General features: G+C 46.4%; 1 protein-coding gene and 1 long non-coding RNA gene across 4 annotated transcripts; one reads left to right on the forward strand and one right to left on the reverse strand.

The window, feature by feature from the left end:
• The first annotated feature begins 10,248 nt into the window (after positions 1–10,248).
• On the forward strand, positions 10,249–15,190 carry LOC109757057 (1-aminocyclopropane-1-carboxylate oxidase homolog 4). Of its 3 annotated transcripts, XR_005760456.3 has the most exons (5): positions 10,252–11,149; positions 11,581–12,267; positions 12,344–12,424; positions 12,507–12,801; positions 12,893–13,342. XR_005760456.3 is itself a non-coding variant. In XM_020315875.4 (4 exons), exons 1-4 carry the CDS (start codon positions 11,692–11,694, stop codon positions 13,117–13,119), a joined length of 1,179 nt encoding a protein of 392 aa, XP_020171464.2. In that variant the 5' UTR covers positions 11,553–11,691; the 3' UTR covers positions 13,120–13,342. The 3 variants fall into 3 exon arrangements, 2 of the variants coding, with proteins under 2 accessions (XP_020171465.1, XP_020171464.2); XM_020315875.4 differs by lacking the exon at positions 10,252–11,149 and having other exon boundaries at positions 11,553–12,267; XM_020315876.4 differs by lacking the exons at positions 11,581–12,267; positions 12,344–12,424; positions 12,507–12,801; positions 12,893–13,342 and adding an exon at positions 14,787–15,190 and having other exon boundaries at positions 10,249–11,149.
• On the reverse strand, positions 13,774–14,465 carry LOC109757059 (uncharacterized). Its single transcript, XR_002231431.4, has 3 exons — positions 14,322–14,465; positions 14,132–14,240; positions 13,774–14,050 (listed from the first exon to the last, which is right to left on the reverse strand). It is a non-coding gene; the product is annotated as an uncharacterized lncRNA (long non-coding RNA).
• Positions 15,191–20,130: the final 4,940 nt, after the last annotated feature.

Genomic DNA, 20,130 nt, shown 5'->3' on the forward strand with positions numbered 1-20,130 from the left:
ATGGCCCCGGGGGTCTATTTTCTTTACTAAAAACATCACCAAAAATATTATTCTTTGCTGCATCATTTTATTTATTTTACCTATCACTCAATTTCCATCATACCGTGCAATTTAATCTTGTAATTAGCAGGATAAGAAGCTTGATAACCTTCTTGAAGTGTTAGCAGGCAAGTTTTGTATTGTGTTTTGTGTGCAGGTACCCGTGACTTTACTGGAAGAACACTTTCTGGTTCGATAAACCTTGTTTCTCTACTGAAAGAAATACTTATTGATATGTTACTTCACCCTTATACTTGAGATTTACCCAACTACTCTTACGAGAGAGCAAGCATGCATCATGGTCATGATTATGCAAATCTGCCTCAAACTTTGTGTGGAAAGCCACTTAACTCTTGATTGTTTCTTTGCCCAGATTATGAACACAATCATCTCTTAAGAACCAACAATGCCACAACAACAAAAGTATGCACGATCGAGTTTCAGAGTTACATGTGTCCAATAAATCTTAAGCCAATCTTCTTCCGTGTTGCGGAATTTATCTTCCCACGACCAATCACGAAATTTTGATTCCATGTCTTAGTGATATACTTTTTGCGCAAGCGTTCATGGCATGAAACTCGTCCTCTTCATCACATCCACAAACATTAAAAACAGCATCAAGCATCAATTTCTATGGTCCGTTTCCATTTGTTCTTCTTTGTCGCCAATGTACTAGTGACAGTCTCCAACCAAATATTCTAATTCACCCTGGAACTTTTGCCTTCCAAATACTACGGTCATCAACATCATTTGGAGCAAGGAGACGCCGTGGGAGAATTTTGTCTATGCATATTAGTTACCAATCTATATGCACTCCTGACCGTAAATATACCTCACCTCTAAAAATGCCAAGACAAACATTCCTCAATCTCTGAGGACGACAACTTGATATTGCATATTGCATTATAACATCAAAAGAATCACCTTCAAATTCATAAGTCGCTTTCTAGGCGAGCGCTGAGGCCATCAGGGTTTTTACTCACGCTGCCATGTGCACCTTTCTCTTGTTGCATTTTCTACTTTAGGCGACTACATGCATGTGTACTGCTGGTGTATGGCGAGTGGGCCCGTTGGTGGGCTGCATGGCAGTCACACGGGTGTGGGCACACTGAGGAGGTGAGCAATGGATTGTTCCTGATTATTTTGGATGGTGGGCCGGTTCGCTTTGGTGTGTGACCACTGTCATGTGGGTCCCTTTTGGGTGGCAATTGTGTATGTGTGTACCCATGATGTGTTCCTCCCCTTTGAAGGGCAAATTTGACAATTTTGACCTCGGGACGAAATCATTTCACAGAATGAACTGGGTGCGAAACTATTTCACTCCCCTGACCTTTTTGTGTAGCGCCCGCCACGCCGGCGCCACACCCTACTGTGCAGCGCCTAGCGCGGCGGCATTGCACTCCTGTCCACCGTGGCAGCCCCTGGGCCCGCACCCAGCAGTGCAGCGCCTCCGAGCTAGGCGCCACACATGTAATGTGCAGCGCCTAGCGGCTAGGCGCTGCACTGTGACTTATCCAGCCACTTGGCTGGGCCCCCCTCCCCCATCCCCCCCACACCACACACTCTCTCACTCTCTCCCCGAGTTTTGCCCCCTCTCCCACTCTCTCCCCCTCTCAAATCCTCTCCCAAATCATGCAAATTTGAAGAATTTGTCCGTGGATTTCGAAGTCAAACCCTCCCTCAAGGTAATATTCTCTGATCCCCTTGTTTTGATCCAAGTAAAGTTCTCCCATTGCTCATTTGTTGCTAGTTTGGGGAAACCCTAGTTTTGTTTGGATCTAGAGATTTGCATGGAGATGTGAGATGTTTGTTTGCCAATTTCTATGATTAGGCTTTGTTAGTATGCTAGGGTTATTCTTATGGGCGTTCTTATGTTGGTGCTAGGGTTAGGTTTAGGGCTAGGGTTATGGTTAGGGTTAGGGTTAGTGTTATGGTTAGGGTTAGGGTTGTTGTTTGATATATATATTAGGGTTTGTATTCCGTGTTAATCCTTGGATTAGTACTCATGGAAGCAATGTTACCTTGTGTTCTTTGAATGCTTATAGGGATGGGAAGAACATGTGTGTTTGTTCATCATGGGGACAAAGACGCCTTTTTGAAAGGCAATATAGAACCAGACCCGGATGAGCTTGACATGGTGTTTGATAGTAGTCCTAGCTATGCGGAGCTCTTGCAACAAGTTAGGAAAGATTTGAATTGGATGGACCCTAGTGATATCATTGAGTTGGAGGGAAGGCATACTGTTGGTTTTGGAATGCACATCCGTTGGAAGACAATGCGTGTCAACTCGGAGCAACGTTGGGTTGCATACAAGGAGACGGTGGCCAAATCACTAGACAAGGCTCTTGAGTTATTTTCAATGAAGAAGGTTGATTCAAGTTTGCATTTGGACTTGAACCGGAACCCCTCCCTTTGATTGCTAGTAGCCCCCCACCCTTGAAGCGAGATGAAATTGTTGAACCTCTTTTGACCCAAGAAGTGAGGCCAACATTGAGCCCGTATACAAACAACCAAGATGAAGCTTTGCAAGAGGACAATGATGAGTATGCGGACGATGACAATGAAGTTGATCTCCATGACAACAATGTGGGTGATCTCGACAAATATCATTTGCAAGAGACAATGGACCATTCCATCCCTTTTTCCCGTGCATATGCATCGGACTCAGATGACGATGGTCCCGATGAACAAGTTGATGCGGAGGGGTTCACGGTGAAGGAGGCCGAAGCTTTCGAGAAGGTATTTGGTCGGGATCATCGGACTACATTGTTCAAGGATGTTAGTCTCGCGGATGAAGCCGTGGTAGATGGTGGCCAATGTTTACCTCTTGGGGTTAGGACAAGGTCTCACCGTGATTTGGTAGACGACAAGAACCGGATTGCTAAGGTTCTAAGTTCGACAGCTTGTTGGAATTGAAGATGTGGCTCGACAACTACTCGGTTACGCATTATCGTCCACACAAGGTGGTGAACTCGGACATCAATGTGCGCTACACGGTTGCATGTGCATGTGAAGATGAAATATGTCCGTGGATTGTGCGTGCAAGACCATGGAAAGGAGGTCCAACTTGGCATGTAGTGAGTTGTGTGCCAACTCACTTGTGCCAAGGCAAAAGGGTGGATGGCAAGATTGTGTCCCAAGACCACAAACAACTCACGTCCGAGTTCATCGCTTACAGGCTCTCCAACTCAATATCCACACTTCCAACAATGAGCGTCCAACATGTCGTTGATCTTGTGAAAGCCATCTTTCATTACAAGGTGAAATACGGCAAGGCATGGAAGGCGAAGCAAGCCGCATTTAAGATGTTGTATGGTACATGGGAGGAAGCATACAACCGAATCCCTAGGTTGTTGTTAGCCAAGGCCGCGACAAACCCGGGCATGGTTCATGTGGTCGAGCCTCATGGGCACCAAACAACGGTTCATGAAGGAAGGAAAGTCAGAGTATTTGGCCATGCTTTTTGGGCGTTCGAGCAATGTGTGAGGGCTTTCGAACATTGTAGGCCGGTCATCGCAATTGATGGCACGTTCTTGACCGGACAATACAAGGGCACCTTGTTGGTTGCGATAGCAAGTGATGCCAATAACCCGGTGTTGCCATTGGCATTTGCTTTGGTTGAGGTGGAAAACAATGACAACTGGGAGTGGTTTCTGCATCTTTTGAGGACGAAGGTGTTACCCGCTCAAAGGGAAATTTGTGTCATATCGGATCGGAATCAAGGAATTCTTAACGCGGTGGAGATTGACATTCCCGGGCATGCTCCGTTGCACCATCGATGGTGCATGAGGCACTTTTGTTCGAACTTCTATAGGGCATGTGGCCTTAAGGAGTTGGCCGATGATCTTCAAGATTGTTGTCTCGCTTTCTCCGATAAGCGCTTCGCCACTTTGTACAACAAATTGCTCGCACGCAAAAAACTTGATCCCGGGGGTCAAGACTTTCTCAATAGGCACATTCAATATCGGAACAAGTGGGCACGTGCTTTTGATGAAGATGGCCGGAGATACGGTCAAATGACAAGCAATATGGCCGAATGCTTCAATAGGGTGCTCAAAGGTGCACGTGGATTACCTGTGACGGCAATAGTTCAATACACATTTGACAAGATGAATGCGTACTTTGTAAAGTACTCGATGAAAACCAATGCACAGATAGCGGGTGAGAACCCACGGAAGTACAAGTACAAGTTCCCACCCAAAGTTGATGAATGGTTGGTATTTCAATCACGGAAGGCGGACTCAGAAGAAGCTATATTATATGACAACGAAGAGTGGAAGTACGAAGTGAAAGAGCCAGGAGGAACCACAAACGATGGCCGGCAACATGGAGGTCGGGCTTTCAAGGTGTCGTTAACACAATGTGATTGCACTTGCGGGAGGCCATTGTTGCTTCATCTCCCATGCTCACACTTGTATACCGCCGGTCGCGTTAGGAATGTGGACATCAATCACCCACGCACCGTGAGGGAGTCGGAGTTCTTAATCATGACGGTCAAGAAAACATGGGCTCCCCGCTTTCACCCATACCTTGACCAATCACAATGGCCGGAGTATCATGGAGTTCAACTATGGCCGGATCCGGAGTTGAAGGTTGTTAAACGGGGTAGACGTAAGACAAAGCGTCTTAGAGGCGACATGGACGGATGGGGCCATGGTGGCCGCCACGAAGCGGGCAACGACCAATTCCAAGAGCCTCGTGAGAGCTCCCGTTGTGGGGAGTGCAAAGGTCATGGCCACAACAAAAGAAAATGTACAAAACCAAGGAAAAGGTCCAAGAAAAATGATGCAAGCACAAGCCAACAAGGAGCTACGCTAGGGAGCCAACCAAGTGGTAGCCAACCTAGTGGTAGCCAACTTAGTGGTAGCCAACCTAGTGGTAGCCAACTTAGTGGTAGCCAACCTAGTGGTAGCCAACAAGTGCCAAGCCAACCAAGTGGTAGCCAACCTAGTGGTAGCCAACAAGTGCCAAGGCAACCAAGTGGTAGCCAACAAGTGCCTAGCCAACCAAGTGTTAGCCAAAGAGGATCTAGGCAACAAAGAGGTCGGCAACTTGGACTTACAAGAGGCCGTGGTGGTGGTGGTCTAGGCCGTGGTGGTGGTAGAGCTCGTGGTGGTGGTCTAGGCCGTGGTGGTGGTAGAGCTCGTCGTGGTGGTAATGGCCATGGTGATGGTCTCGGCCTTGGTGATGGTCTTGGCCTTGGTGGTGGACTTGGCCGTGGTGATGGACAAGGGCAAGTTCTTTATAGAGGAATGTTTGGATACCTAGATGGACTGTTTCCGTATGTTCCTCACTAACTATAATGTATCATATGTTCTTGTTTTTCCATATGTTCTTCTTTTTCATATGTGCTTCCATTTGTTCTTATTGTCCTTACTAACCATTATGTTTCACTCATTGTAGGTATGGCAGCTTCCCAACCCAACAAACCAACGATGAAGGAGGATGGCGAAGATGAGATGGCGGGATGGTGGGAGAAGGCTGCGAAGAAGCTTAGAGAGGAGGATGCAGCCAAGCTAAAGAAGAAGAAGGAAGAGGAGCTTGAGAAGGAGAGGAAGCAAAAACAGAGAGCGGCAAATGCGATGCGCGCTAGGGAGCAAACGTTGATGAGGAAATGTGAGGAGGCACAGAAGAAGCGTCAACAGGATTTTGAAGAAAGAACCATGAAGCTTTGGGCAATTGCAGCTGAAAAAGAATAGAGGGACAATCAGATATTCATGGAGAGGGTGGTTAAGGAGGCTCACCTCATAAGAAAAAGGGAGGAGGAAGAGGAAGAAGAGAGGAAGAAGAAGAAGGGAAAGGGGCCTTGCTCTACGCAATAGAGCTATGTCATCCTCTTCGATTTGGTTGTGAACTACTATGTCTGCTCTTCGATTTGGTTGTGAACTACTATGTGAGAAACCATACGCCGGCTTGCATACCTCCATGCGGGTACTTGCAAGAAACCATGTGAGATAGTTGTTGAACGCGATCGGGCAGTGCTCACGAAGCTGGGCTCGTTTTCCAGCCCTTGCTTGCTCCACACTAAGAGCGAACTGCACGACATACTTGCTGTGATGCTTGGCCCAATCCTTGATCTTCCGCTGCTTTTTCCTATCCAACCTGCAAGTTAGAAACATGATATTAGCATCATCGAAACCGTCGAGAAGCTGCTAAGTGCTCAAGGTTAATTATATCGTACGCGTGTAGCAACTTGTCCGTGTCCTCCCACTCCGGCGGGTGTGGCTGGAACAAACCAAACTGGCGGAACACCCGATGTGGCAGGTGAAGCTCAACCGCCCAGTTGCATATCAGTGGGCACCACATATGCCAGAATCCCTATCCCTAGTGCACATCGGATTCAGCCTGAACTCCATAGGGTTACCAAAACTCTCTCCTTTTCCATACGGCTCCCATTCCACCTGCAAAATGGGATTGAATGCAAAATTGATATCGAGTTACGATACAAGCATGATAATCACTTATGCAATGTCGGTTCACCTGCTCAGGCGTGATCGCGTCCAGCTCGCTCTTGTACAACTTGTACATTACCGAGGGATCATCTGTCGTCTCATTTAACACATCCCACTTGTAAGCCCAAGTGGGGAGCCGTAGTGGGTCGTCTTTGTCGTCCCAATCCTCGTACTTCACGGTCTTCGGTCGTCCAACCGGCAAACGCTCCCAGCTCCATATGGAAAGTGCGAGCAGACAACCACCAATACCTCCAGTGTGCCTACAACAGGCTTCGTCCAACTGCACATAAAAGAGAACATGGTCAAATTTGCCGCAAGAGCGCATTGATAATGTATCAATGAAGTGAAAAGGAAACAACTTCATACCTGTCGATACAAGTAAGCCAGTGTCGCCGAACCCCAACTCCATTTGCTATAGAAGACGGTCAACGCATTTAGCCACATCCATGGAGCATTCTTGCCTGTGCCATCAGCAAACATAGTCTTGGATATCACGTACCACATGTAGACACGAGCATATGTCTTCACCATGTCCTCATTAGCATCCTCAGGGCAAGTACTGAAGTTCGATGATATCCACGTGAAAGTAGCGCCCGCTGCGACTCTTTCCTTCTTCTTATCTTCTGCTTCTGGTTCCCGAGGCTCCGGAGGAACCATACCGATAAGGGCATGCATCTGCGCGCGCCACCCATCAGAATCGGTGTTCATACATAAAAGATTGCCATCGATAGGAAGACCGGTGATCGTAGCAATATCCTGCAGCGTCACGGTCATCTCCCCGGTCCGAAGATGGAAAGTGTGTGTCTCCGGCCTCCAATGATCAACAAGCGCGGTGACTTCTGCAGCATTGTTGGGTGGCGTCGACCGGCGGACCAACTGAATGAAAGGGAGAAGTCCTGCCTCCCTTACATACGGTGTGTACCGCTCATCATAGCGCATCCATCCAAGGGTGACCCTGTGAGCCCGAAGCTTCAGAGGTGCAAGCTCCTACAAACAAACAAATCATAACATTACATATGGGGCATTTGTGTTTAAAAAAAATACGAATTCATAACACCGGCCACTTTCAGTATTACCCGCTGCTCCACCGACATAGCGTACGACCGGTGTTGTTTGTCCCAATGATCATCGAGAAGCCAAACCATCCTAACAATTTCAACAAAGCATTCTTGTCAACACGATTATCTTTTCAATTCAAAAAAACTAAAGTAGGCCTACTACATGCAAGATTCAAAGCATATGTATCCAAAGCATTTTTCTCAATACGAGTATAATTTCAGTACAAATAAACTAAACTAGGCCTACTTCATACAAGTAACTTTTCCATAGAAATAACATGTCAATCTATGTATCCAACCATATCTTTTCAATAAAATAAAATAAACTAGGGTTCCACAAATCAAACAAACAAGGGTTGTAATACATGCAAAATTCTAATACATGCAAGATTCAAATCTAATCTAATCAAACAAGGATTCCCCAAATCTTCGAAATACCATATTTTGTATGGATAGAAAGAAGGGGATTGGAGGAGAGTACCTTCTAGGATGGATTGGTGAAGAAATGCACGGACCAAATCGTCGGATCTGAAGGATTTGGGAGAGGGGATTGAGAGGGGGAGAGGAGGAAGCCGCCGGCGCTGTTCTGTAACTCCTGGAACGAATGGGTGGGGTGGGGGGAGGGGGAGCGGGCGGCTGGCATCTAAGTCACAGTGCAGCGCCTAAGGGCTAGGCGCTGCACATTACATGTGTGGCGCCTACCTCGTAGGCGCTGCACTGCTGGGTCCGGGGCCCAGGGCTGCCACGGTGGACTGGAGTGCAACGCCCCCGAGCTAGGCGCTGCACCGTTGGGTGTGGCGCCGGCGTGGCGGGCGCTGCACAAAAAGGTCAGGGGAGTGAAATAGTTTCACGGGCAGTTCATTCTGTGAATTGATTTCGTCCCGAGGTCAAAATTGTCAAATTTGCCCCTTTGAAGCGGGACTGGTGCGGTATGGGCCCGCCGTTCGGTGGTTCATTTATTTGGGGTATGTTTGCCGTTATGACTTTGACTGTTCGTGGGATGGGCTTCAACTGCGTTCTCCTCCGGTGGGACGAGGGTTTGTCGCCATTAGCCCGTTCTTGCTGATGTTCCGCTGACCTCCTTTCTTCTTTGGGACACGCTGGGCGGTCGATTGCTGCCTGGTCGGTGCCCCTGTGCGTCTGGTTGCTGTTGTCGTGGTGGGATTGGCCGTCGGCGGCGACGGCGGTTTGCTGGCGGTGGACATGGTCGTCGTTGGTCGTCGACTGCTTTCTTCTGCTGCCTCCTGTTCTTCAGTGTGTGTTGCTTGCATGTGGTCGTATTTGATGGGGAGATTCTAAGATAGGGGATTTGTCTGATTTATTTTGCCATGGTAATGTGCTTGCTATGGGAGCGGGCAGTCCTTCTCTCTGATAGATTTTGCTAACTCTATCTTTTTTATAGCGAGTTGGTGCGTGGACACTCAAACCTGAGTGTATATGGCGTATATTGGGATGATTGTTGTTGTTGCCTTGTGGGTTCGGTCTTCGCATGTGTTCCTTCGCCTGTTTTGAGTATTGTTATTCATCTGATTGTGCTTTATTTTGTAGTTCATTTTCCTGTGATGTTCATGTTTTTAGGCATGGTTGTTGGGTTGTGATGGCTGAAAAGATGGGAAACCACGTTCGGCTGTTAGAAAACCGCGTGGGATTGGTGCTGGCGTGTGTTTTTTTGCGTGCTTGGTGCTGCAGGGATTCTTCTTCCTGAATAATGTTGTTACAATTCCTGTTTTGCCGGTGGTCCCTAATTGGCTTGATGGTATATGTTTCACTAATTTTGTTCCTGGCCTATTCATGGTAGATATGTACATTGGGTTGGATTGATCACAAGTTGTTTATAGGCGATCCATTTCCACCTATGCCTCATCTGTTTGTGGAACTGTTCTTCCTGCTTCACTTGTTATTTGTTTTTTGAGCGATTCACACGTCATTCATTGGTACTTTCTTTTGGATTTACTGCCCCGACTCTTCCTATCGGGTTGGTCGGTACTTTCTTCACACGGGTCGAGCCTGCCTAAAATCGCTTACAAATTAGGCGGCGACAAGGCGCGGCGGAGCGTGCCGTCCCTTCTAGTAGAAGTAAATTAGTGTCCCATTCTCACTTACGTGGTTCCATTAGTTGGTTGACCCACCGAAGTCAAGACCTCTTGATGAAATTTGCTCATTTGAGCCCCTCTTTCCTCGGGATCCATCGGTCTCTCTGGATTTGAATACCATTTCCGAATTTTGATCCTCTTCATCAATTGATGAAGTTATTTAGGGGTTCTTTGCATTTTTTTAGTTTGCAATTATCCATTGGTCTACTTGGTTTTGGATAATTTTACCATTTTCGATCCTCTTCATGAGTTGACGAAGTTTTTTTTATGGGTTCTTTGCATTGTTTAGTTTGCAATTACCCATTGTCTCCTTGGATTTGGATACTTTTACCATTTCTGATTCTCTTCGTTAGTTGATGAAGTTATTTAGGGGTTCTTTGCATTGCTTTGTTTGCAGTTGCATCAGAAGGCCGCAGAATTTTTTAAACTTGTTTTTGTGAGAAAAGAAGGCCGTAATTTGTTTTTTCAGACAAAGAAGGCCGTAAATGGATAGTCTCTGTTTGATCTCTGGCCCAGCTGGCTGCCATAATTTGGTCTGGCCCAATTCGTGTCGCTGGTCAAACTCTAGGGGCACGTCAGCTTCAAGGCACGTCAAAGGAGCTTGAGCCCGCTTCTCGCCTAGTACATCATCTCCGCTCGTCAAACTCAACGGGACGCACGCAACGCGACGACCATGGCCGCGTCCTCCCCGAAGTCCGACCGCGCGGCCCTCCTCAAGGCCTTCGACGAGGCCCGCACCGGCGTCCGCGGCCTCGTCGAGTCCGGCGTCTCCACCGTCCCCGACCTCTTCGTCCACCCCGACCCCTATGCCTCCGCCCCGCTTGCTCCCCCGGGCGTCTCCATCCCCGTCGTTGACCTTTCCCTCCCCGCGCACCTCGTAGCCGCCGCCACCGCGGCGGCCGCCCGCGACTGGGGCTTCTTCCACCTCGTTAACCACGAGGCCCTCGTCCCCTCCGGCCACCCCGCGAGGGCCCTCGCCGCGGTGCGCCCCTTCAACGAGCTCCCCGCCCCCGAGCGCGCCGCGCACTACGGCCGGGCCTTGGCCGGCGGGGTCAGCTACTCCTCGAACGTCGACCTGTTCCGGTCCCCCGCGGCGAGCTGGCGCGACACCGTCCAGGTGATGTTCGGGCCTACGCCGCCCAACGCCGAACGCATACCGTCGGTGTGCCGCTCTGAAGTCATCGAGTGGGAAGCGCACGCCGCCGCGGTGGCCCGCGCCGTGATGGCTCTGCTCTCCGAGGGGCTCGGGCTCGGGGGTGCGGCGCTGGAGGAGACCTCGTGCCTGGAGGGGAAGCTCATGGTCTGCCATTACTACCCGGTGTGCCCCGAGCCTGAGCGCACCATGGGCTTAGTCCCGCACACGGACCCCGGCGTGCTCACCGTCCTTGAGCAGGATGGCATTGGTGGTTTGCAGGTGAAGCACACCAATGGGGACGGGGAGAGCTTCTGGGTGGACGTGAAGCCTGAGCCGGGCGCGCTTGTGATCAATGTCGGGGACCTTTTACAGGTATAACGCACTCTGTCAGCGTCCAAATGCTCGTAACTGGATTCAGTTCTAAATAGTACAGTCCGCAACAACTTTGCTCAAGTTATATTTGAATTATCTAAAGCACGCATGCTACCAATTCAGCTCAATCCAGATGATTTAGAAACAGGAGGGGAAATTCTTGGTAGTGCGCGTCTCTTATGAAAACTGGAAAGGCAATGGTTTGAATTTCAGAAATGCTAGAAATCTGACGTTGTAATTTTAGGCTTGGTAAATCGAACGTTTTTCATGACAATTTATGTTGGCGCGAGGATGGTAATTTGAACCAATTGCTTGAATTTTGATACTTCCTCTGTCCTTTGATGTTGAAACATATGTATCTAGACATATTTCAGTGCTAGATACATCCGTTTGAGCGTCAATTAATATGGGGCGGATGAAATACTTTACAGGTCAACGCAATTCAACTCAACATTTCACTTGAGTTGGATATGATGTCGTATTAGGGGTAGATAGTAAGCGGGAATAGTCAATGGATTATTGCTTTCAGGATCACATTAATAATGGATCTGGACCAGTTTCATAATATCATCACTGCATGGGCTGCTTTTTGCATGGTTCAAGGGGCTGGTCAGAAGGTTTTCAAGGTGTTGTCAATGAACCATTCATATATTGTTGATTTGAACTGTGAGAGTTGTGACTGCAAAAGATGGGAGCTGTCTGGGATTCCATGTCATCATGCCATAGCTTGTGCTAGAGAGGAGAGGATAGATCCTGAGAGCCTGGTGCATGAATGCTACTCTGTAGCTACTTACAAAAAAGCTTATAGTTTCAATATCAAGCCGATGAGGGACCAAGAGCATTGGACAAGGATGGAAGGAGTGGATGTGTACCCACCTGTGTACACCAAGGTGATGGGTAGACCAAGGAGAAATAGAAAGAAAGATCCAGAAGAGAAGCTTGACAAGGAAGGGGGCAAGAAACTGACTAAACATGGTGTAAGCATGCACTGTTCTGTTTGTGGAGCAGCAAATCACAACAAGAAAGGTCATCAGAAGTGGGCAGAAACAAATAGAGAGGCACCAGTAGCTACAGATGATGATTCAGAAGAGGAGTTTGATGATCCATCCATAATTTCAGTAAGTTAAATATGTCCTGCTTCACATTGTGACAGAAGTTTATCAATTATGCAACTGCGATTTGTTATATTTGCAGAACATCATGCCACACACAATTCATCCATCTATGGATCCAACTCAAACACCAGGATCAATGGTTTACCTCATGCAGCAAATGGTAAACTTTAGAACCGGTTATTTTTATATTTCAGGCCTCTTTATATTTAACTCTACTCTCAAACATTGTTTGCAATATACAGGAGAGGATGTCATATCAACCAGTCATGGACCATGGTCCTCTTCCTGAATCTTCATTTGTCGCACAAGCTAGAGCTAGCATTCCTCCACCAAGAGTGACAACTGCTATGGCTACTGGAAGAGTTAGGAGGAGGGGTGTTACTGAAGATATTCCAGAGGATGTGCCTCAATCCAGCCACCAAACAAGTGATAATGCAAGAGGCAGGAAGAGGCAGGCTAAAGGAGGTGGTAGAGGAAATGCTACAGGAAGTGGTACGGGAAACGCTTCGCGAGGTGGTAGGGGAAATGCTACAAGAGGTGTGATTTTTGTTGAAATCTACATGTCAGCGTGCATGAAATTATTGTCATTTGTTATCAATTTTCATTTTCCAAATTGGCACGCTTGCAGGAAGTGGAAGGACAAGAGGAGAAGGTGCAAGAGGAGGAACTGGAAGAGGAAATGGTGGAAGAGGAACTCTATATGACAATGGAGGAAGGACTGGACCAGGGGCTGGATTTTGGAACTTGATGTTTGCACCTGATTCAGATAAGTCACATGTCGCAGCAGAGGAAGAGCCAATCACACAAAATGCACCACAAGGGGATGAGTGGGATGATGACTTCGTCCACATGTAGATATACAAACTGATGCAGAAGTTCATGACTGAACTTTATGGAATGCAACTAAGTTCACCAATGAACTTCATTTGTCTATTTAGAGGCCTCTTTTCATGTAAACATGTAATGCACTTAAGTATGTTGACATGAAGCACATTGGCAGTATCTTTCATTGTTCAAGTGTTTTGTGAACCTGCTTTCAAAATTTATTATTCAAGAGTTATGTGAATCTGCTGTAAAATTAATTATTCAAGTGTTATCTAAATCTGCCGTCGAATTGCAATTTTGCTGTCAAATTGACTGTAAAGTTTCTGATGTTGTCAAAGTTCAGTCTATCAACAGTAAGTGATGCCGGGGTACGACGTGAGCATCATGGCTGCTCAGGCCGAAGAGGTACGCCACGCAGCTCAGCAGGAGGCCGCTGCTAGAGCCGTTCGGAGGGCCGCAAGCAGCAGGCATTGGCCGACCTCGAGACGATGGATATTTCTTCCGATGATGAGTAGTACCCCTGTCCGTTTGGTTAGCTTGTGTTAATGCAGTCCTATAAGATTCTGTACTAGTCCAGTTCACAAAAGCTAGTACATTTCTGAAAGTGCATCTACTGTACCGAATTCATCATAATGCAGGCTCACTTTCAATCATTGCAATACAGGAAATGTTAGATAAAACATGTAAAATTCAGAAGCTTCATTGTATTGCCATTTTCATTCAGTACACATACAAAGTAGCTACTACAGCACACTGAGTTCACCAAAAGAAGAGCTTCAACATTGCTCATTCATGCATCAGGACCTCCCAGCCATTGCAAACATGATTGCAACTAAACCAAAGACTCTGCTCCAGGACCTCTTTCTCCTTTAGACTCTGCTCCAGGACCTCTTTCTTGCAAGCAAGGTGTGATCTACCTCGTGCCGCGGCATGCACCCACCACATCTGGCATCTCATGGTCCTGTGTTTGAATCGTGCAAATCATCTAAAATACCAATCTTTGATGAACTACAGAATCAGAGAGGGGAGATGGATTCAGTACCTGACTTTTTGCGCCAATAGACGACAGACGTAATCTTTGCCCATGGCTCCCCGTCGTCCTCCATCTTCACCCCGCGGTCGACCATCCGCGGAATGCCAGATCCTCCCATCTAAACAGTGAGACACGGGTGGGAGAGTGTGTAAGATAGGGATTGGATAGGGGGAAAGAAGAGGATGCGGCGTCAGCTCACCTGAGCTCCAGAGGCTTGCCGCCGTGGTGCAAGGATACGGCCTCGCCGCCGACCGTGAGCAATATTGCCTCGCCCTGCCGCTGCAGTGAATGGGGAACGAGGGTTAGGGATTTGGTCGACCGGGATTTGGGAGCGAATCGTTATGTGCCTTGTCCCGCCGAGCCAGGGATTTTTCTGAGAGAGAAAAAAAATAATCCAAAGGGTTTTGTGAAAAAAGGCCAGCGGCGGCGCGGGCACAGCCTCTCGAGTGGCTGACAGGGGGTCCCACGCCACGCTGTCAAGCTGAGTCAGCAGCGCAGCTGTAGACAAACGTGTTTGGCACCGTATTTGAACCAAAGTGCCAAGTTTTAGCACGCATTACATGTATTTTACAAGTTGAGGCACCAAACTGAACATCCGTGGCAAGTTTCGACACCACCAGTGATATTACCTCGTTTATTAGTTATTACCCCGTTCTTTCATCAGATAATGTCGAATGATAAGTACAAGAGCGTCGAACACAGGGTGGTGATGAATTCACGCGAAGAAGCTAGAGTTTCAATTGCCGTCTTCTTCAATCCTGGAAAGCGAGGGGAATCAGTTTTGTATGGGCCGTTGCGAGAGCTGGTTTCTACAGAAAACCCACCAAAGTACAGGCGTTTCGCGATGTCTGAGTTTTTGGGGGCCTTCTTCAAACGAGACCTTGCTAGCAAGGCTCTACTTGAGCACTTCAAACTGTAAGATGAATCAAACGTCACCAAGCAATGTTTAAGCTTGTGTTACCTGTAAGCATGTAATCATCTCAGTGCCAGTGATGTTCTGTGAGAATGCAGTACAGTTATTTTACCTTGCACAGTTTTATTTTTCATTGTGTAACCATCACATGTTTCAGGCATGTAATTATTCTTTCTGCAACTATCACTTGACCAATTGGCCTGAGAAAGTTTGCTACACATTTTTGTATCTGCCATCCCCTAAAAGAGCAAAAGATAACTCGGCATCTTGACGCACATGTTAATTTCTACTAACTATACTAGTTGCTGGATTAGTAAAACCGTCATGGACCACTACGGAACCAACAAGATAAAACAACCTCGGCGCTGCAGAATGGTCTCGGCATTTGAATGCTTTGTTTCAGAACAATGGAGCGACGATGCCATCCAGTTTAAAAGAAACGGCCTAGAGATATAATGCATGTTTTACATTGAGAAAAGTATATTTTTCATCCCTTAACTGTTGTCGAAGTCTAGATTTGGTCTCTCAACTCTAAAACCGGACAAGGTTCGTCCCTGTTCTCGGTTATGACCGGTTTTAGTGCAGACTCACCCCGGTTTTGACAGGTGCTAACTCAAATTCACGTACTCGTTTCAAATCCGTGAATTTTTTAAATTCACGTACTTATTTCAAATCAGCATACTTTCTTCAAGGTCGCGTACTTTTTTCAAATTCGTGAACTTTTTATAAATTCACGTGTTTTTCAAATCCATGTACTGTTTCAATGTTTGAATAATTTTGTTTCAAATTTCGCGTACTTTTTCAATCCATCAGCTCTTATTGAAATTCTTGCAGTTTTTTCTGGTTCACGTAATTTTTTCAAGTTCGAGTACTTTTCTCAAGTTCGTGTAATTTTTCTCCCACACACTTTTCTCAAATTTACGTACATTTTTCAGATCTGCGTACTTTTTTTTGAAACTGTCTACCTTTTCCAAGTTCGCGGTCTTTTTCAAATTCAGGAACCTTTTTCCAAATAATGTATGTGAATACTAAAAAAGTACATTAATTTGAAAAAAAATACACCAACATGGAAGAAGTACGTGAAATTTTAAAAAGTCCACGAATTTGAACAAAGTATGGGAATTAGAAAATATTACGCGAACTTGGAAAAAGTATGCGGATTTGGAAAAAAGTACATGAGTTTTTTTAATATCATAGATTTCGAAAAGGTACGTGGATTTTGAAAAATTACGTGAACTGGGAAAAAGTAAGAGGATTTCAAAAAGTACCGAATTTCAAACATGTTCACAGATTTGAAATAATTATGCAAATTATCCGATTTTGAATCAGCACCAAAACCGGTCAAAAAGTGAGTCTAGGGACGAACCTTGTCTGGTTTGAGTAGCTAAGGGTGCAAGTTATCCGATTTTGAAGTTGAAGGACTAAATCTAAACTCTATCAAGAGTTGAGGGATGAAAAGTATACTTTTCTCTTTTACATTTACAGGATGATTAACTTGTTCGGAAGGTTAGAAAGATTCCTATATTAGACAGGTCTCTGGCCGGTTTCTTCTGTTCTTCCCTCTGGTGGTCGCCTTCCGATCTGGCCGCCGCCGTCATTGCTGGCTTCCCGATCTGTTCTGGCCGCTGTCGTCTCATGTCGTGAGCTTCCCGATATGTCCATACATGGTGCCTCCGGATCTCGCAGCTACCTTTCCGGCTCCGATCTGGTCCATGGCTGGGAGTTTGATCAGGAGAAGCACGTGGGTCTGGTGCATGAATGCATATACACAAATGCACATGCGTGGACATGTATGCAGATGATCGGCGGCTGCAACCCATGGTATTGGCGTCCGCCTAGTTGACTACGTCATTGGGGATTGGATCCAGGACGGCGGCGGCCTCACCGCGGATTGTTGTCGCCATCAAAAGATTCTGTGAGAGTTTCATCTCTGCAGATATGGTGGTTCACTTCGACGGCGAGATGCAAACTATGGACCATGTCTTGATGTAGAGGGATCGTTGTGCAGTGGCGGCGGTCATATCGCTTGTAGCTGCTAGGATCGTGGAAAAGTGGCGGCGACAACACATGCATGACCTTGATGGTGGTGCTACTTGAGCACCTGGTCTTGAGCTCCGAGGTGAAAGCCTTGGTCTGGCCCGAGTTGGGTATACCTGACAATGGCGATGTTTTGATGTCGTTATCTTGTTGAAAGCATTGTTTGGAATGTTCGGACTGATTCTTCAGAGTGAAAACTTAGATTCCAACCTTCGGTGGCTGGATCCGGTGACGGTAACACTTGAATGTCACTCCCTTCCTTAAGGCGTTGCTGTTGAAGAACCTCGTCGTCCGCGTGGTGTCATGAGATTGTCGGTGCAGATATGGTCATTGTTATAGTTTGCCGATCGTGATGTGATCACTTTGGCCTTTTTCTTTTTTCCTCGCCTACGCATAGCTTTGGTCTTGTATGACTTTGCTATCTGTCGGCGTGTTTTTGTGTGCGTGCGTTGGTGTTGGCTGTGTGCATCCTAGCTATGCAGAGACCGGGTGTGTGCTCATTGTGTTTGTATCTTTTTGATGCTCCATTTTGAGTCAATAAAATCCACCCTTTATCGAAAATATTAGACAGGTCAGTAAACAATGCCTAAATACCAGTGCATGTCACATCCATCGAGGTGACATCTGACTAAAAATAGGAGTGTATTCACGGTTGCATGGTTCTCCAAACATTATTCATCGGTGTTTATATGTATCTTAGCGGTTTTCCGTTATCCCAGCTAAGTACCGTTTGATCCACGGGTGATGCCTTGATAATGGTCTTTCCCTTGTCCACGATCAGAGGGTGTAGCGCCAAGCCACCGCCCTATGCATTAATTTGAGGGTTATATCGTCCTTAATCGTTGCTTACCTTATTTTAAGTACTCAGCTTATGATCGTGCATCACGTCCAGCATGTGAGGAAGGACGGCATTCTGGTTCACTGTATCCCTTGTGTTACTTGTGCAGGATTAGTGCTCCGTGGAGCTTTACTGTGGGTTTACTTTAGTTACACTTCGTACTACGACAATCTCTGCAGCCATTCTCTGTTCTCAACACTCTTCTTGCGTACTGGTTGCTTAGCATGCACCCGGATTATGGATTCATCAACTTATAATTAATCTTCTGAAACCTCTACACTCCATATGAACATTGTACCTAAAACCTATCGTTATTTTCAATCATTTTTAGTTCCGGATAAAAATGGCTTCTTGGCGTCATCTTGAAGTCAAATTTTTCATCAAAAGTCAACCTCAAGAGAGCATAGCCACCCCGCTGACTTTCTGCCCATGATCTCTTCTATATAAAGCGTGACCCTTGAGAGACATTCCCTCCACACAACAAGCGCATCCTTCAGCTACCTGCTAATCAAGAGCAACGAGCCAATAAGCAAACCGTCTGCATCTGCATTACTTCTCGTCTCCACAATGGCGAACGCCACCCTGCTTCTCCTCATCACGGTGCTGGCCACGACCAGCGGCATTGTCTCAGCCACGGCAGGCGCCAGCGTGAGCCCCGGGCCGCCGGCAAGGAGGAGCCGTTTTCTGCTCGTTGGCGGCGCTGCCCACCTGCCTCTGTCAGCGTACGAGTGCTCGAAGAAGTCGGCTGAAGCATGCCTTGCGACGGGGACGACGTGCTGCAGCGGCCAGTGCGTGGACACCGCCGCCAGCGCCCAGCACTGCGGCGGCTGCAACAAGGACTGCAAGCATGGCCGGACGTGTTGTGGCGGGCACTGTGTGGATCTGCTCTCTGACAAGAAGAACTGTGGCACCTGCTCTAACCGATGCAACAACAAGTGCAGCTACGGCTTCTGTGACTATGCGCAGTAATCCGAGTTGAACACTATTGTCTGCTGTCGAAAGTCTTAGCTGAAGATCTGCACTATATATAGTGCATGCGCAAGCAGAAGCAAGGGAGGCATTGAGCTACAGTTTCCCAACGTACCGATTTACTATAATTATTGTCAGCCCTTCTAATACGGCCTGAAATTGTGATAATTGGTATTGCTGCCGTTGTAGCAGTGGTATCCGCTAGTAATAACGTTTCTGATTAACTGGAAAAAACAGTCATATCAGTTTATCTACCCGTGAATCAAAACAAAACTGATCAAATCCGAACTTCTTGAGATTGCGATTAATTAGTGATTTGTTAGCCATCCTGCAAGTTTGTCAGTGCAGAACCCATACTTTAATCGACATCCTTTAAATGCAATTACAGTTACTTCAAAAGAGAATGTACATGCATACATGTTTTAAAAATTATGAGAAGGCCAAAACAATAAATATGAAATTCTATAACTTTACATTACCATCTTAAAACTAGAAAATAAAAACATGGTTCCTGGGTATATCAACATTGTCCTCCTCCTGCCCGCCTAAGCAATGTTAGATGACGTATCCCAATCTCTGGAACACCCTCAGATAACCGTTGCACCGGCTTCGAGGGTGCCTCTCAGATTCACAAATGTTATCACTTGCAAATTCCAAATACATATAGTGAAGTAAAAACTAATTCTAGAGAATAATTATTCTCCATTTGTTGCAACACAAATGATTTAAGACTTATTGTATTCACTAGGAAAGAAGTAGCATTCTAAAATATGTGGAATCAAACTTTTTATATTCAGTTTTGCTAAAGCACACATTTAGATATGTCATAAGTATTGCACATATAAGTCCTATGTCATTGGTCTTATGCGGAGATTCGTGTGGTATTTTTTCCCTTTTTCTTTTCCTTTGCTTAATTGATTCACTTACATGTGCAATAACTACGGCACATAATTTTTGTACAAATACTCCTAAAAAATAAAGATACACATAGTAGGAAAAATCCCCACTCTTTTCCGTCAAAATAAAATAAAATAAGGCAAGCGTATATGTTGCCCTGATAAAGCGTGACCTAGACTTTGGTTACCAAATGGCCCGAGGCTGGGGTTTGTAGTTGTAATGCCCACGATGCGGCTATATCTCCCACGTGTCGAGGCACGACTTAGAGACATAACCGCATTGTGGTTTTGTCGCAAGAAGGGTCATCTTCACACAATCCCATGTAATGAACAAGAATGGGATAACGAGAGTCGG

Source organism: Aegilops tauschii, chromosome 6 (assembly GCF_002575655.3).
Source record: "Aegilops tauschii subsp. strangulata cultivar AL8/78 chromosome 6, Aet v6.0, whole genome shotgun sequence".
Lineage (NCBI taxonomy): Eukaryota > Viridiplantae > Streptophyta > Magnoliopsida > Poales > Poaceae > Aegilops > Aegilops tauschii.

Excerpts from the sequence above, each read along its gene's own strand:
- LOC109757057 (XM_020315875.4), top strand. The coding sequence starts at position 11,692 with ATGGATCTGGACCAGTTTCATAATATCATCACTGCATGGGCTGCTTTT. Across the intron at positions 12,268-12,343 it reads ATGATCCATCCATAATTTCA|AACATCATGCCACACACAAT; the intron begins GTAAGTTAAATA and ends TTATATTTGCAG. Across the intron at positions 12,425-12,506 it reads TTTACCTCATGCAGCAAATG|GAGAGGATGTCATATCAACC; the intron begins GTAAACTTTAGA and ends TGCAATATACAG.